General features: G+C 44.2%; 1 protein-coding gene and 2 long non-coding RNA genes across 9 annotated transcripts; 1 reads left to right on the forward strand and 2 right to left on the reverse strand.

Annotated features, from left to right (window-relative positions):
• Positions 1 to 4193: 4193 nt before the first annotated feature.
• On the reverse strand, positions 4194 to 11394 carry LOC109787458 (uncharacterized). 7 transcript variants are annotated; one of them, XR_012181319.1, is made up of 11 exons: positions 10827 to 11394; positions 10548 to 10714; positions 10017 to 10198; positions 9484 to 9554; positions 8965 to 9236; positions 8720 to 8818; positions 7672 to 8401; positions 6748 to 6934; positions 5945 to 6048; positions 4728 to 4831; positions 4194 to 4468 (listed from the first exon to the last, which is right to left on the reverse strand). It is a non-coding gene; the product is annotated as an uncharacterized lncRNA (long non-coding RNA). The 7 variants fall into 7 exon arrangements; XR_012181323.1 differs by lacking the exons at positions 5945 to 6048; positions 9484 to 9554 and adding an exon at positions 6611 to 6734 and having other exon boundaries at positions 6827 to 6934; positions 8356 to 8401; XR_012181321.1 differs by lacking the exons at positions 5945 to 6048; positions 9484 to 9554 and adding an exon at positions 6611 to 6734 and having other exon boundaries at positions 6827 to 6934.
• Positions 11395 to 12127: 733 nt separating this feature from the next.
• Positions 12128 to 13048, forward strand: LOC109787502 (uncharacterized). The gene is made up of 3 exons (XR_002238568.4): positions 12128 to 12246; positions 12335 to 12465; positions 12549 to 13048. It is a non-coding gene; the product is annotated as an uncharacterized lncRNA (long non-coding RNA).
• Positions 13049 to 15852: 2804 nt separating this feature from the next.
• Positions 15853 to 17925, reverse strand: LOC120962727 (uncharacterized). Its single transcript, XM_040386566.2, has 5 exons — positions 17813 to 17925; positions 17290 to 17680; positions 16638 to 16742; positions 16481 to 16549; positions 15853 to 16379 (listed from the first exon to the last, which is right to left on the reverse strand). The coding sequence occupies exons 1-5, from the start codon at positions 17914 to 17916 to the stop codon at positions 16008 to 16010; spliced, it is 1041 nt and encodes a 346-aa protein (XP_040242500.1). The 5' UTR covers positions 17917 to 17925; the 3' UTR covers positions 15853 to 16007.
• Between the last annotated feature and the right edge of the window lie 256 nt (positions 17926 to 18181).

Here is an 18181-nt window from a genome sequence, read left to right on the forward strand (position 1 = left end):
GGAAAGGGGGCGCTGCCCCCCCCCTTCCCTAGTCCAATTCGGACCCAAAGGGGAGGGGGCGCGCGGCCTACCCGGGCCGCCCCTCTCTCTCTCCCCTAAGGCCCATATGGCCCATTAGACTCCCCCGGGGGTTCCGGTAACCCCCTGGTACTCCGGTAATTGCCCGAACTCACCCGAAACCATTCCGAAGTCCAAACATAGTCGTCCAATATATCAATCTTTATGTCTCGACCATTTTGAGACTCCTCGTCATGTATGTGATCACATCCGGGAGTCCGAACAACCTTCCGTACATCAAAACACATAAACTCATAATACCGATCGTCACCGAACGTTAAGCGTGCAGACCCTACGGGTTCAAGAACTATGTAGACATGACCGAGACTCATCTCCGGTCAATAACCAATAGCGGAACCTGGATGCTCATATTGGTTCCTACATATTCTACAAAGATCTTTATCGGTCAAACCGCATAACAACATATGTTGTTCCCTTTGTCATCGGTATGTTACTTGCCCGAGATTCGATCGTCGGTATCTCAATACCTAGTTCAATCTCGTTACCGGCAAGTCTTTTTACTCGTTCCGTAATGCATCATCCCGCAACTAACTCATTAGTCACATTGATTGCAAGGCTTATAGTGATGTGCATTACCAAGAGGGCCAAGAGATACCTCGCCGAAACACGGAGTGACAAATCCTAATCTCGATCTATGCAAACCCAACAAAGACCATCGGAGACACCTGTAGAGCATCTTTATAATCACCTAGTTACGTTGTGACGTTTGATAGCACACTAAGTGTTCCTCCGGTATTCGGGAGTTGCATAATCTCATAGTCATAGGAACGTGTATAAGTCATGAAGAAAGCAATAGCAACAAACTAAACGATTATCGTGCTAAGGTAACGGATGGGCCAAGTCAATCACATCATTCTCTAATGATGTGATCCCGTTAATCAAATGACAACTCATGTCTATGGCTAGAAAACTTAACCATCTTTGATTCAACGAGCTAGTCAAGTAGAGGCATACTAGTGACACTCTGTTTGTCTATGTATTCACACATGTACTAAGTTTCCTATTTAATACAATTCTAGAATGAATAATAAACATTTATCATGATATAAGGAAATATAAATAACAACTTTATTATTGCCTCTACGGCATATTTCCTTCATCTTTGATTAACGAGCTAGTCAAGTACAGGCACACTAGGGACACTCTGTTTTTCTATGTATTCACACATGTACTAAGTTTCCAGTTAATACAATTCTAGCATGAATAATAAACATTTATCATGATATAAGGAAATATAAATAACAACTTTATTATTGCCTCTAGGGCATATTTCCTTCATCTTTGATTAACGAGCTAGTCAAGTACAGGCACACTAGGGACACTCTGTTTGTCTATGTATTCACACATGTACTAAGTTTCCGGTTAATACAATTCTAGCATGAATAATAAACATTTATCATGATATAAGGAAATATAAATAACAACTTTATTATTGCCTCTAGGGCATATTTCTTTTAGCCACTCCAATGTTTGGATTTCAAACTCATGCCACAACTTTACTTGAGGAACAAGTATAACTGACTTCAATGCATGAGATTTTCTCTCAAATACCAAAAGAACATTGTCTCTGGCTTGGGAATAAAAATTCAGTACACATAGAAATATCTCTCTACTTCACTCTCAGATAGGTTCGTGGATAAGAATCAGCATAGACCTAAGTCTTGACAAACTTGAACCCCCTGCCCTATGACTCAAATGGAAAAAAATGAAACTACGAAAAAACAACTACGTCTTCTCATTGTCTTCATCTTTTTCGCTACATTCAATTGTTCCTTCAATGGCACACCGAACCAATTGCTTCACTTTGCAATTTAGGTCGTCTCCAACACGCAATGTTCTCAGCTTTGCATTCTTCTCTGTAGCACGGATAATCATGACAGGAGTTTATAGCAAACTTCTCAATCCTCTAGGGACCATTGTACTCAGTGTGCACTAGCACACACATTAGTCCCTCAACTATTTTGTGCAACAATCTCAAAAACACTCTTGTTCGATCCAAGTCATCTGTTGGAGATTATGACCCCGACAATAACGAAGAAGCCCAAAACATGCACATTGCGGATATCGCCGCCAGAAACTTGGCCGAAGGTGCGTCACTCCTTGGTGGCCTGGGCTCCGGCATGGCCGCAGGGATGCTCCCATGGTGCAAATCTCCATGTATAAAGTGTGCTCTGCTTAAGATGAAAGCAGTCGACACGATGATTCAAGCATATCATGTGGGGTGGAGGAGGCGGTTCATGATGGGGTGGCGTGATCAACCTCTCCCTCCGTTTGCAGGAAAACACCACGTTCTACATGGACCCTATGGCCATCAGCATGTTCAACGCGATGGCCAAGGGCAGGTGGGAGTGTTGCTGATCACAGACAAGGTATACATTAAGACGGTAATAATGTGATCCATATAAACAACGTCGCGAGGTGCAACCTCACGTAGTGGTGGTGCTACAAGCAACTCGGGGGGGGGGGGGGGGGCAACGCCCCCTGTCGTGGTGTAATTTTGAAAAAAAAAATAGCAAGGAAAATTCTGTCAATTTGCCTCTCCAGTATTCTCCGCTAGATCCGTCACTGGGCTCACGGACTATGCCAAGACTCTGCATTCATTGTCAAGGGTTAGAAGAAGAGGAGTGACAGAAGACATTCCTGAGGATGTTCTGAAGCAAGCTACCAGGCAACTGAAAATGCAAGAGGGAGAAAGAGGAGAGCAACTGGAAGAGGCAGGGGAAATGTCAGTGGAGTAGGCAGAGCACCCGGGAGAGGAATTGGGAGAGGAAATGTGAGAGGCACTAGGACAGGTAGTGGCAGAGGGACCGGGAGAGGTAACACCGGAGGAAGGACAGGACCAGGAGCTGGGCTGTGGAATATCATGTTTCCACCAGATGAACCAAGATCATATGTGCAAGATGAGGAGTTCCCAGTGACACAAAATGCACCTCAAGAGGAGTGGCCTCACGATTTCCAGACCTTGTAGACCAAGCTGCATATCAAATTAGTTCATGAATGAACCGGAAGAAATGCAATCAAGTTCATTTATGAACTTTGTAATCTGCATTGTTAGAACTAAATTACCCCTTTGCTTATGATGAAACATGTCATGAGCTGAACATGTGTTTTACTAGGATGTTTAAATGAGCATGCATGAGTTTGTTATATGCTTTTGAAGATGACCAATGTTGGTATCTCTGAATGTGCTCTGTATGGTTTCTCTGGAACTAATTTTTTTTTCTAAAATTTTACTTCATTTCGTATTGAAACTTTGCTGTTCAATTTCTAATAGAAATCTCGTTGTGGACATTCTCACAGAAACTGATTCAAGATGCAACAGTTTTAACAGTATGAGAAATAACTCATGCCACACGGCCCCGCCTGCGTCCTCTTGTTAACTAAAGATTTCGACACTTGTTAATTGAAGGGGATTTCCGTAAAAACTCATGACGCGCTGGCTTGCTTAGTCCGCACCTGGTTCATACAAAATTGAGAAAAGCACCTTATGTGCACAATCGAGCCAAGTTTTTTCACCACTTTGATATACCCGACAACTTGTAGTACCAAAGTGAACATTCATGCCAACTTATGACATCATCAGTGTAATTGACTCATTCAGGAATATTCCAACCCTCGCCGAAATCACTGAGCTTTAGTGAAATTCTGTGATCCCATTTCGGCCACCAAAACTTCCACTTGAATTTGAATGGGATCTAACCAAATATTTTAAAAACTCAAAAAATAATTTGAATTTTGTGTGCTCTACCGCAATTGCTGAAATTTTTTGATTGAAGGAAAATATTTCAGTATGTACCAACATTAATGAATATTTTTTAATATATATATAATAAAGCGTCTATTGTTTCTGCCCGTTCACCCGTCGCAGACGTTTTGCAAATAGGCACTCCTGTTTTTCAGAAATTGCACTCGCAGTTCCTCTTTAAGTAATACTAGTGGTTGGGGCGCCCCCGGGGGCGCCTCCTGACAGGAAACTCGGCGGTGCCAGTTAGGTAAGCATCCTTTTCACTCTCTTGTATGCACTATGTGATGTTATTTCATCAGTCAGAGTACGACAAATATGAAGCACTGGTACGTGCAAGTCCGCAGTACTGTTGTGGTTTAGTAACAACGAATGAGGAAAAACTGAAAAATACTTAGTATCTTGTATGAAGGTACTTGAGTAAAAGGAAGCAATACAAGTACAAAGTAGTGACTTCCCTGCTTGCCACCTTTTCTGAACTCCCAATGACCACATATTTCAAACTAAAATTTCTTATCAAGTAAAGGAACTTCATGGCAAGCTAGCAACAACTCAATCCAAAAGGGAGAACTGAAGCAAACAAAAGTAGATGCACCTTCCTTTTCCCAACCAGGCCACCACAAAATCCAAGCAAATGCACAGCCCCACCTAGAGACCAAAGAAAAGGATGAGGTGGAGAGAGAGACCAGTGCACGATGGATGAAGAGGCTAAGCTCTTTGTAAAGTTCAGCTAGCAAAAGCATGTTCACTACAGAGCACAAATAAGAACACTGTCATGCTGTCATGTTTCAAAATTGACAGTAACATATATCATAAAAGAATGATAAGATCATGAAACTCAAGTAGTATTCATTAATCTAGGTAGTTAATTATATTGCACAACGTTTTAGCATTTAAGTGGCATTACCTTCACAAAAATGAGACAGAACAACTTCAAAAACAGGTCCAGTACACATGGATTAGCCAAATTCGGATTTTCAAAATGATGTTATATCCCTGGTACTCTCTAACCTGCCAAAGAAATGACAGTATTTAGAGGGCACAAATGAAGGAAAGAAAAAAAATATTATGTACTTGTTTCCCTCCTCCAAACAGGTGTTCCCCCTTCATTTAACTTCTATCAAGAGATCAAATTATGACCATAATAATAGATGACAGACCTAAAAAAATGTTCTCAAATTTGACGAGAGAAAGTGAGGCCTGGGATCTTTTATCGAACGTTTGATCTACCTCTAGATGCTAGGATGATGGCAATGATGAAAGGGACATGTATGCCGGCACTGTTGGCAAAATCGGTGTAATGATTAAAAATATACGCACTTCATATAGTACAAAAAAGAAGAGGAAAACCTGAATGATCCAACAACTATTGACTATTTGACTTCATGTACAGAAGAAATGTAGATTTTAACAAAAATAGTGTGAAGAAACAATATGAATGATGGATCTCACGTAAGGTATAACTATCATCTCATAAGCACAATGTAAAATTAAACTCAAGCAACAACTATCCAGAAGACACAAGTGATCCAACTCATGGACAGAGCATGATAATTTAAGAGAGCTTCAACATAGTGATATAATCTAGTAATTTATCTCTAGTAGCTAGTTACGGATGTCACACATCAAATGGGAAAATAATTCAGTTAACCTCCGCAGATACCTTGTAGGCACTCGTTGAAACAAAACGACTAAAAGAGAACTGACAATGAGTAGAATTCAGAACCAACATGAAGCGAGTCATGTCTGCTAATATCATTTCAAACAACTTGATTAACTTAATACTAATTTGACCCATGGTAAGTTCTCAGGAAAACTAACTTACCCAGTACAACTTTCATCATCGTAGTTCATCACAGAAAATTTTGCAAAGCAATTAATCAATTAAGAGTAACCAGTTATAAATGTTGGGAAATACAATGAAGACATAATCCCACCAGAATCGGAAAACAAACCAATATGCTAGTGCATACTTGTAACTACAGCCATAACTTTCAGAAGTTAGGTTACTCAGCGTGCGGCGTACACATTGATCAATAAAACAAATACACAAACTTATCGTTACAACCATTATTCACTGACTGGATGCATGCATTCACTACATGCATAATATAATGGACTCACGGGGTTAAGTGACTCTGCTCTGCCAAGATCCACATACACTGCAAATCCCAAAAGGCCTATCAGACTATCACCAATATGTGTGAATATTTGGGTGCTGCCGAGACCTGCACCGCGATCCAAATTCAGACAATGGAACGCCATCATACAGCGACACGACCAAATGGTACAACAGACAAATGAACGCCACCGTAGCACCATATTAGCAAAACAAATGAGCATATGTCAACTATTGTTGAACTTAATCGTCCCTCCCAGTCCTTTTTTCTCTACTTGCCGACATGTTTTTTTTAGCGTATCTACTTGCCAACATGTTTAGTCTACTTGTTGGAAAACATGCACCTTGAGCCTGATTAGCATTTTTATTAGGTTTTGCTGGAGCCATTTGCACGATAATGAGTCACGTGCATTAGATGATATCAGGTAATGTACATGGTTGATCATACAAGAGAGAATTGTGATGCACTTCCACTATTCCTTGGCTTATAACCACCACGCATAAGTCGAAAGAAAAAGAAGAGCACCAGATCACCTTAATAAAAATTGCCGTATGCATATAATGGACGTATTGATAAACGTAGGTTACAATCCATAAATACATATTATGAAACCAACATCTATGTTCTTCTGGGCAAACTAATAAGTATACAAATCAGTGAATGTACGTACGTTCCATTAAACTAAAGGTCAGTTTGGGTTTTGAATGCAAGTGCTGATAGAAGATAATTCCGGGTATCCCAACAACCCATTGTTTCCTTTGGCATCATCACCAAATCTGGCAAGGAGGTAGGCACTAAGAAACCAACCTGATTACGTTAGTAACCCCTTCGTCCAACAGAAGAACAACAGAGGAAAAATAAGAAGAGGCGGACAGGTTTTCCTGACCAGCAATGAATGGGTCAGCCATGGCTCAGGCTCCCAATTGCGGAGAAGATCAGGGGAAAAAGCAGATCCCCTCCAACCAGTTTTTATCAGTAAAAGAGGAGGCGGCTCCTGAGAAGAAACAAAAATATATAATATAGCAGTTAACACAAAATCCAATGTCAGAGTAAGCAATATAGTATACACTAACAGTCTGAAACATGCCTTATGGTAGCTTGTAAGAGCGGGGATATGTGAGCATACACCGCGCCATTCAATTTTGTTACCGAAATCGTTACAAGAAAATATGCAGATTTTTAAAACATGTAAAAAGAGAGGACAACTGTTATTGTCAGATGCACTGCTCAAAGTAAGGTTACAGTTTTCTGTCAGTCTTCAGTGGGTATATTATTGCTCTTGAGTGAGATAGCAGAAATTTTTTAGCCTGAGAAATCATTGCTCATTATAATTTGTACTTAGATCCATGGGTGGTATGGTACAAGATACATTCGGCTGTAACCTTGATACCATGTTAAGTACAGAAATGGTCATAAATAACACTGAAAATAACCATCCAGTAATTGAAATAGTAGTGTAATCAAATTCATATGTCTCCCAACCATTGAAGGAATTTGAAGTACTTATACCTATAAATTGAAGCAGATAATTGCAGCAAATCCTAGATTATATCCTACAGATTGCTCTTAGCCGGGCACATGCCTGTTAGTGCAGATTGCACAATGGCTGAACCTAACAAACCATGTTACATCTCCAATACAGTCAGTGACCATGCATCATAAGCCTTCAAACAGCTACAGAAAAAGAGACGTGCGAAAGAAGAGAAAGAAAAGAGACGCGGTCAACTATACTCGAGCTCCAGACGGATCGTCTCTCTCCGTCACCACGCACGAGGGATGAGGACGACGGCGGCGATACCACGGACTGCTCGGCCTCCTGGTCCGTCTCTCCGACGCCAGGGTGTTCAATTTTTGGTAGCATCATTGAGAAGCAACAATCAAATATTGTGTATACTCTCGAAGCCGAGGGACTACTGAAGTGAAAATTCAGCAGATTAAGCTTCATGTTCAGATTCTTTTATAGTTTCTAAACCTTTAATCTGCGTGGTCATCTTTTTCATTACCAGAACAGAGGAATTATAACAAAATAAAGGGTAGAACTAACCTAAGGTTTTATTGCCACTAATCCTTCTATAGTTTTTCAATGGTTCAGTTATCATAATTTGATGGCTAGTCTTGTAGAAAGGAGTAAAGTTCGTATAGAAATCTTAAGAACACAATAACTAAAGTGAAGTATAACCTTCTGAATCCTTTAAGACGTGATTTCATATTAACAAGTGCAACAGGATAAAACAACAAAACACACCTCCGCAACGGAAAGGCACATCGAACGAAGTGAAGACGAACAGGACAGACGATTGACGAACGATGACAAACTGCGTGCTCACTTCACACCGACCCGGAGAAACATAACATATATGGGCACAAAGAGGAGAGAAAATACAACCGATGCAAAGGAGAGGGAGGTGAACTCACAATTCCTCCTCGGCTAGTTTCATCGACAATGCTCTGGCTTCACCATCTATCCGGAAGTGAAATTAACATATTAGAGTAACAATAAAAAGAAGTGCTACCAAGAACGTACAAAATAGAGGTAAAAGCGCTAGGGAATCTCTGACAGGCGCTTGTTGCAAGCATACAAAAATGGAAAAGAAGGATCCAAAATTATGATTCAAATCATTAGCAGTTTCATTGGCATCTATGAACCAATTACTACAGAAAATACATGATATGCATATAACATGTAATCTTTCTCATGTTAACATATAATATATCAAAATGTGTGGTCAATCAGTAAGATAATCAGGGTTTTATAGCAGGTTAGTTTATGAATGCTCACCTCACAATGTCACCACTCCTTGTTCATCTAGAAATAACACTATGGGTAAACTGAAGCAGCCCTTCACATTTCACCAAAATATTCTAGCTTTCAAAAGTTCTGCATAGTAACAGAAGACAGGAAACAACTCCTGAGATGGCCTTAAAATCACAAAGAACCAAGAGGAAGAATACAAATGGAGTTCATAGTCCAAGAAAAGGCTGGGTATTATGTTTAGATACGATGTCTGAGTCATGTGCACCTACCCGTCTGCCAAAATGAACTCCTCGACGCGGAAACAACCTAGCCCCTAACGATTTGGGACATGCAACTTCATCCTCTCTGCGAAGAAGAGGTCCACGCTGTCACCGTATAGACACAAGCACCATCCTGGCCTCCCTCTCCTTGAGCGCCTCCTTCTCCACCTTGCTGTCGGTGGATGCGGTGGCATGAGCCAGCGCACCTGGTACACCTCATTGGTATTAGCCCTTGAAAGGAACTACCTTAGGTTCGACCACGCAAAGCCCACCGTCTGCACCTGGTAGCACAATAGATGTTTTAAACCTCCATCTATTCAGAGAAATAGAAAAGTAGATGGAAGAGGAGATAATTTTGGAAACGCTATGGCATAAATAAGTGCAGAAATAGTGCCAACAGTTATAAACAAATAAAAGCATCAAACCATGTAAATTAGTAAATATACTTGTGGTTTGCAAGTATTCGTAAATAATTTCCTGCAGGTTTCGTTAATAAATTATTAACCTGAAACAGTATCCGGGTGCTACCTTAGAGGACACATCAACAATGGTTTACTTCTTTCTGTTAGGAATCACCAAACCAGCCTTATGTGTGCATCCTGTTATGCCAATACATACTTGAGCTCCATGATTTCAATATGTTACTAATATTATAAAAAAGAAATACATATGATGGGAAAAATAAATTTTAGTCTGTAATACATAGTTCCCCAGAAAAGCTCATGGTGAGGCTTGATTCTTAAATCATTTCAGCTATGGTCCCATTCAATTATGCATGTATTATCCATATTTACATACATTCAAACTCTAGTAGAATCAAAGGGACGATGCAAAAATAGAATAACTGAGAGTACGACACTCAGAACTACGATGGTGCAATTTGAAGCAAATGTGCAGGGATACAATGGAGGAACTAATAATCTGGAAAGGAGAAATGGTTTGTGAACAGCAAGTAAATAAGCCCAGAATAATCATTAGGTCACACCTGGTTAACAAACCAAATTGTGAAGCCCTACATCCCCGACCTAAATTTGGTCTACCACAAGTACATAAACAATCACCTGAAGGCGGATGAGCAACTTGGTGGTAGTCTTGTCCCTGGATTCCTCGGCGGCGGTGAGTGTCGAGGTGGTCAGGAAGAACTTATTCCGCAGGAGCATATAGGCGACCGCCGGCAACGATGGGACATTGTTGAGGTCGCCGCACCTAGGATTCTCAGCACATACCTGAAAAGATAACAACACTGCACAAACAAACAAAAAGGCGTTCAGGAAAACAGTAAGAATTTGAGCTATAAGTAGATTTGGAGATCATCCCAAACAAAAATCTGAACCACCACCAAATCTGAACCAGAACTTATTCTGCATGAGCTCTAAATCTGAGAAAATTATGTGATGCATGTCTCGAACAATCCAGCACAATTATATTTCCCCTGCAATTTATCCATATATAGCTTGCATAGCAAATCACACAACACAGACGTATTTGAGAAACAAATCACTGAGTTCCACAGTGGCCTTGTTGGATTTCAACAATAACCTACATAAGCAAGGATGAAAAAATTGCGGACTAACTGAAAGCAGAGTGAGTACCTGCAATAGAGTGATGGAGAAATACGCAGAGGTGTCGAGGCCGAGAGGTGGGAGTGGAGGAAGCGGAGCATGACCAACGAGTACACGCCAAGAAGAAGGCCAGGGATGGAGGCAACATAGCGTCTCCACATCCTCACATCTTGCTTCCGTCCCTTATTTCTCAACATCTTCTCTCTCATGGTAGGGAACCCAATTAGTCCTCGGTTCCATGGCTCTAACTTTAGGGTAGATGAGACAGAGTAGAAGAGAGATGAAGAGATGGGGGTGGAGGTTGTGTACCTGCAGACCAGACGGAGATGCCAAGGAGGTGGAGCGCTGCGGCCCGCACGCTGAGGGCGAGGAAGACGGCGGCGGCGACGTGAACGGCTCTACCTCCTCCTTCATCCCTGCGGCCCTCCTGATCTTCCTCCTCTGTCCGGTTGCCGCGCACAGAGAGCAGCATGGGCGGGGGAGAAGGAGCCCGGGGTGAGGAACCGATGAGGTGGGGCTTGAGGGGCGCCCCTGACGGCATGGAAGAGGGAGAGGTGGAGGGAAGCAGCAGGAGCAGAGGGAATTGGGAGGGCGGCGGCGGCGGCAGGGATGCGGACGGGGACGGGCTAGGGTTTTTCTTGCGACGACAAAACGAGCAGGGAGAAAATCAGCCCAGTCCCTTGTGCCCACGTGGACGTCGCGAGAGTGCGCACATCGCGCGACCGTTAAAGGGTTTAATCTGGAAAAACGTTTTGATGTTACAAATTGACCCCTGGATTTATTAGAATTCAACCTGAGCTCCTCTCTATCTTATCCAGACGCTCCGTCTCGCATGCCCTCCCCGTCGTTCCTCCCGTCGCCTGGCCTTCGCCGGCCCTCCGCCCCGCAATGGTATGCCCGAGCTTGGGAGCGTCGCCGCTGCGTCCGCACTGGTCCTGGATCCTAGACGGCGGGCCTCCCCGACCTTTGATCCCCTCGCTTCAACGGCGGCGGCCCCCGTCCTTAACATTGACAGCCCGATTCCGGCCAACTCCGGTGCTTTCCCCGGTCTGCCGCTCACGGGAACGGATCACTTCGCCGCCCCCTACTGATTCGCCCTGCAGCGGGCCTTCTCCGCCGCCCCGGCGAGCCCCTTGGCCACCGAGGAGACGAGTTGCGCTGCCCGTGGAGCACCTCTCCTGATTCCTCTCTTCCCTCTCCCGCATCGGCCGCGGGAGTAGGAGCACGCCGCCTTGCCGCGCGCCGTCGGGCATGGATGCGGCCTAGAACTACTTCCGCCCCTGCCGTGCCGTGCGCCGACGGCCATGGACCAGCCGCGCGAGTAGGAGCACGCTACGGCGGCCGCGCATGAATGTGGCCGAGAACTGCTGCCGCCCCTGTACTGCAGCCGCGACGCGCCGCACCTGCCGTGCGCCCCTGTCCTGGGCATGATGCTGCTGCCGCTCGGTGCTGCCGCTGGGGCGTGCTGCTGCTTGCCTCTCCGGTCCGCCGGTGCCTCCCGCTCGGGCGGCGTCCCGGGCTGACGGGGACGGGCTGCGTGCGTCTGAGCTGCTGCTCGCGTCGCCTCGCAACCGCTGCTGGACCCGAGGGAGCAGCCGGCTGCGCGCGTCCGGGGGAGCGCCCGAGCAGCTCGCGTTCGAGCTGACGGCTGCATGCGCGCCCAAGGGAGCAGCTACCTAGTGCAGCGGCATCAGCTACCCAATGAATGCCCACAACTTTTGTTTATTAGGTTCGTAATGTTTTTGCAACAGTTTTTCTCATTGAGCTTTGTTCCTTAGCTATGGAATTTTGCATAATAATTTGGAATATTCTTGCAGTTTTTTGTCTATTGCTGGTTGGTGTAATCTGCAAGAAAGTGACAGAATAGTCTATTTATGAAGTCCAAAGTCCAACATTCTTTCAATCCGGAAGAAAGTTAACAAAAGCATTTCAGCTTGGAACTCTGGAGGTTGGTGCTGCCGATGTGGCTGCTTATCAAGCTAGATACAGAGAGCTTCCATTTAATGATAGAAAATTTCCTTTGACCATCAGGGAGCAAAATCTTTCACAAAGAAGTATATGAAAGTCTGAAGTCCCCTTTTGAACAAAAGGTTGATCAGAAGCGAACCATGTTGGATCCAAACAATTTCATTGTTCAGGATACGCCTAAGGAGTAAGGACCTTCGAGCTGAATGGATTGATGCAGAAGACATTCCAACTGTCAGTGAGCGGCTTGTGCAGAAGAATAAGAAATAGAAACCTTCACCCAGGGACACTGCCGGTTCAAGATGAGCATGAAGCTGGTACCAAACTACTGTCTCAAGATACTCCCTCTGTTGACAGTCCGAATGTTGTTAATGATAACGCTGCAATTGAAGTTCCTCCTTGACAAGCTGACAAGATAGGTAGCACAATTTCTCCGACGTAATCAAGCCCAACAACGGCATGAACAAAAGGATGAGTTTGTCCTGAACTTCTTATATACCATTGATTTATCATCATATTTTTCATGTTGATTGGGTTATCAAAGTACTTCTATTTTCTCATTCTAATTTGTCACTGGGCAGATTCTATAGGCTTAACCAGGATTATTGTGTTTCAGCCTTTATAGATTATATACACTGTAGAGGTTATCTTATATGATTTACATGGATTTATAGAACATCAGTCTAATTTAGAGGCTATGTGTAGTGCAAAGGAAACTTAATCTGCGCCATTGCCCTGTTCTTTTATATATGTGTCTGAACTCTGGACTGAAGCAGCCTATGTTGACAAGTAATCGGCACAGCAATAGATGGACCCGTTGAAAGTGCAAGTGGCACTTATACTATATTTTGGTGTGATGACAATGTGGTTAGTTGAACTAATATCGGTTGCTTAAGTTTATCTCAGGATAATGGTTCTAAGTGCCCACGATGGAGATGTGCGACCCCCCATTTCAAAAAGGGCAAAGGCGTGGTCTTTCGACGCTTCGAAGGTTTTAGTTTTGGTTTGCTTCGAGTCGTAGGAAAGACCGCACTATTAAGAGGGGTTTGTGTGGATGAAAGTCGTGTGGGAATGCCATTGCCGAGCCTTACTCTCTTATCCTTCCCACTCCGACCACCTAAAGAACCTAGTGTGTGTGCTGTGGTACTCAGAAAGCTTGCAACAGAAAGTTACTGGGTACCCCGTGCGCACGGGGTCCTTTGACCCTCGTGCGCACGGGGTCTTCTGACCCCCGTGCGCACTGGGTGGTGTGATAGTCTCTGAGTACCCCGTGCGCACGGGGCTGACTTAGCCCGTGCGCACGGGGTCCAACGGGCGGAAATCCCCACCAGCTCAAGAACACTATATATAGGGCCTTCTTCCACCTCCAACCCTTAACCCTAATGTCTTGTTGAGCTCCACCATTGCTACACCCCATTTTGCTCAATACTCTCAATCCCTCCACCCAAACTTGTTGAAACTTTGGGGATTGGGAGAGCAAGACCCGATCTACAACTTGACCAAACCAAATCGCGTTCCCCGCAACATTTCTTCCCCATTGACTTGTTACTCTTGGAGCTTGGGCTCCTAGGCGGTTAGAGGTTCCTCCGGAAGCTTCCTTGCTTGTGGTGTGCTCCGGAGAAGTTTGTAAAGGTGTGGTGGTCGCCTTCAAGACCAACCCTGAGTGATTCGAGGCTCATCCGTTGGGGGTGACTCGAAGGAGAATACGGTGAGCCTTCGGTGGCGTTCCGCAAGCTTTGGCTCCGGCACCGCTCCAAACGGAGAGTAGCTCTTCCCCAACGAAGAGTGAACTTCGGGTTAAAATCCGCGTCCTCGTCTCACTTGTGGTTAATCCTTTCCCGCACCTTACTTTGTGGTTGTTTGCTTGTTGGCTTGCTAATTAGTTTGTTGCCTAGCATATTTTTCTTGGAGCTTGCTTGTCATATAGGTTGCATTCACCTAGTTGCATATCTAGTGAACTCTTTTGTCCGCTTTACCTTAAAAACGACAAGAAAGATTAAAATTTGTAGTCTCCTATTCACCCCCCCCCCCCCCCCCCCCCTCTAGTCGACCGTATCGATCCTTTCACCCGTGTCTGCAGCCCCATGGATGATATTGCTCTCTCCAACGAAGACCGGCAAAGGTGTGTTTAACATCGAGTACCTTAATTTAGGTCATGATCTGAGAGTACACTGGCTGATGCACCCTTACAAAAAACTGGATGCTCTTGCACTTTTGGTTTTATTAGCAAATTGTTCATGAAAATATGGACGTTGTATATGTAAAGATACTTTTTACTTGACAAGCGAAATGAAATATGAGGTTCAGACTAAATTTCTGATGCCATTTTCCCATGATGCCCTGCATTTTGATGATGAGAATGTCGGTCATACTAATACGTGGAGCAAAGCAAGTTACCTTTTAATGTTTTAGTGTATTTCCCCATGATTAGAACATGCTCGTCAATGACTTTATTTCTTGGTTCAGTGTTTCAAAAGCTAACCTCAGTGAGTATTCAGAAAAGATTGAAGCACTAGCTGCCGTACTCACTACTCCAGTGGTACGTTTTTATGCTGTCGATTCATATTTGTATTGATATGCTGAATTCGTCCACCAGAACCTAAATACGACTATGCCATATTTATCCCCAGACTCATTATTTGAACTGATCTCTCATACCAGTACATGTATTACTTAGTTGTGGAGCTTCTAGATACACTTTCATTACTATCTTTTGTAGGCAGCCAGAAAATGAACATCCAGGTTGATGCGATCATTGAAGAAAGCAAGCTGCTCATCTTGACAAGTAATCGGCACGACAATACCTATAACCATGGCAGTGTCCCCAGCTAGAATATCGCTCTCTCCAATGCCCATAATGGCGAAGGTGCATTGTAACACCGATTAGCTTTATTCAGATCATGGTTAATCTATACAGTAACATTCAATCATGTTAAGTTCAGGGAAATTGGGTTAACAACATTGTTTAACACTTCAATTTTTCAGTCTGATATAATCACGCCTTACGCTCACAAGTTAAGTCTTTTGCCTCTTGAAATCTATAATCCTTTGAATCTGTAAGGTCATTGCAAATGGTGTGTATGCTTCCAAATGTTGATATAAGGAAGATGTTTCCCTGATATTAGATACTCTTTTAGTCTTGTGCAAGCTTTTAACTAAGGACATTTTGGAATTCAAACTGCATGTATCTTTAGGATAGTTGAATTACTCACATACTACTAGCTTTTTATTCCATTCTATTTTGTTTTGTTTTTTTTTTCTCCCGTTGCAACGCACGGGCATGTTTGATAGTTACAGTTAAAGTGAAAACAATGTGTTTTCATGAATATTACGAGTCAAAGATATAGCATTCTTTTCTAGAAAATCTATCTTACAAAAAGGAGTCGATATATATTTGATGTTTCTGTAACTTAAGTCAACAGATTACACACATTGCAGCACAGCCACCGGGGATTTTTATCCTATAAGAAGCTTAAACCTTGACCGAGTTCCCAAATCCCAAGTTCCCAACAGCACAGAGATCAGCTAGCAATATCCTGCACGACGACGAAAGCTGCAGCGCGGGCAGCCACCAAACGGGATCTCAGACGTGTTGCTCGCCATCTCATCTGCCACCCCGGCGTTCATGCGGACCAATCCACTGATGCTCAAGGCGCCCGGCGGTCCCAGCATCACTGGGTTCAGATCCGGTACAACCGCTGCTGGCTGTGGTGGTAGTGGTAGTGTTGGGCAGAACGGCGTGGCGGCGGCGGCTTGTGGTGGTGGTGGCGGCACCGCTGAGCCCAGTGGCGCTGCCGGCGCGGGCGCGGGCGCCGCAGTTACAACAGTATGGGGAGCCTGGCTGCAGGTGCACGGGAAGAGCAGCTGCTGCATGCCGTAGCCGCCGCAGGATAGCACCTGCAACAAATTGACAGGTAAGCCCGAGCCTCCCCCGTGAGGAAATCTAGATATACATTCAACTTAGCTGGAGTGCAAAGGTAGAAGGCTAGAGAAAGTACCTGGATCTGTTGCTGGAGTGACTTCATGTACTCTATGGCATGGTCCAGTGTAGAGCATTGCTCATCAATCTGAGATTCAGTATTGCAATTGCTTAGACTGTTAGACAATTTAGGAGTGCCTGAAAATACATGCATGATTAACGTTCAGTGGGCAAACCTGTTCAGATGAGTGCCTTTGTGCACCACCGCTGCCTCTCGACGCCGCCGAGCATGGCAATACAGAGTCTTCCTCTTTCAACATAGAGTTCTTGCACGAAGAATCCTATTCATGATGTATACCATTTTAAATGGTTTTGCTAATTCCAAGTTGTAGGTTGCACTTTGGAAAATGAGCAAATTTAGTAGAATCTTGCTGTAGATCATCCCGTAATACTACTATATAACTATAATGGGACCAATTTGACATATTCAAATCAACAACTAAGGTACTGTAAGAACATGTATCAAACCATCAGCTAGCTAATGCGTTCAAGAAAAAAAGCATCACATCAACTAACGCACAACCAATAATAATGTGAGATAACACATCATCAGCACGGGAAAAAAACATAATATTCTATACTACAGGAGGCAAATAAAACCATTGCAGGAATACAAAAAAACATCTACAATAGATAGAATTGCAGGACTATTTTTACCTTGATAAAAAACAAGAAAATTGCAGAATTAAAACTTTCACTGTAGTTGCATGATCTGAGAAGTGCGAGTTTGTTCACTCATTTTCGAAATGAAGATTGTTGCTCAAACTTAGGTAATATAAATGGTTCAGACAATCTGAGCAATATAGTGAACATGCATGTGTAAATAACCTGAGGTGCAGAGCTGCCATGGCCTTCCCTCCACGTCCTCCACAGCTCGTCCGCCGTCTCCTCGTCGGCCGTGGTGCCCATCCGCTGCCTCGGTCCAACGCTCGCAGTTGCGGCCTTGGCATTCACCGACGACAAATCATCAACGACCTGCGGGTAGCCGTGCGCAGCCGCAGCGCCGGCTGCACAGCCACCACTTTCCCCCTCTCGCCACAGCCTCCACCATTCCTCCACCGCCTCCCCTCCTCCAGCCGCCGCGTCCTTTGGTCCACCTTCGGCCTTGCTCTTCATCTCTTCAGGTGAAGAAGCGTCGTCATTGTCGCTGCTCCGCTGATCGAGAACGGGCTGCTCCACGGGGCAGCCGTCCCGCCACTGCAGCTCCAACAGCTCGGTTCTGCATGCTCGGCAACATACTATATATGTATCATCATTCAAGTGTCAACAACAGTAGTATACTACCTGTACGTACTGCTGATCGGTCTACATACAACGGTGTACTACACGATAGGTTTTTATTACATAATACCTTTCGTCGCTCAGCTGTGGGTGGCAATCGCCGGTCGTCTTCCCTTGGTCGCTGGCGCCATGGCTGTCGTCACTGGATTCGTACTCTGGCGCATGGTATTTCATCGCTCGTCGCCGGAGACAGATCGAGTTACTTCCGACGAACCAACCGACGACGGGATCTTATATACACACGACTGAACCACTTGTACCTCGTGCGAACGAACAGACATATCGTAGCGAGGCGTGCATGCATGCACACGTATTAGGTAGCCAGGTCCAGGTGTGTATGCATGCACCAAAACACGGCCGTGCTGGCGAGCTGCCAATCCCATAGGGCACTAGCTAGCTAGTAGACGCATGGATTCGAGGATTCGACGAGATGACGATG

The sequence above is a fragment of the Aegilops tauschii genome, chromosome 4 (assembly GCF_002575655.3).
Source record: "Aegilops tauschii subsp. strangulata cultivar AL8/78 chromosome 4, Aet v6.0, whole genome shotgun sequence".
Lineage (NCBI taxonomy): Eukaryota > Viridiplantae > Streptophyta > Magnoliopsida > Poales > Poaceae > Aegilops > Aegilops tauschii.

Bases quoted from the DNA above. Each gene is read 5' to 3' on its own strand.
- LOC120962727 (XM_040386566.2), bottom strand. From the start codon at position 17,916: ATGAAATACCATGCGCCAGAGTACGAATCCAGTGACGACAGCCATGGC. The intron at 16,550-16,637 runs GTTTGCCCACTG...ACTGAATCTCAG, and splicing joins AAAGGCACTCATCTGAACAG to ATTGATGAGCAATGCTCTAC. The intron at 16,380-16,480 runs GTACTTTCTCTA...AATTTGTTGCAG, and splicing joins CACTCCAGCAACAGATCCAG to GTGCTATCCTGCGGCGGCTA.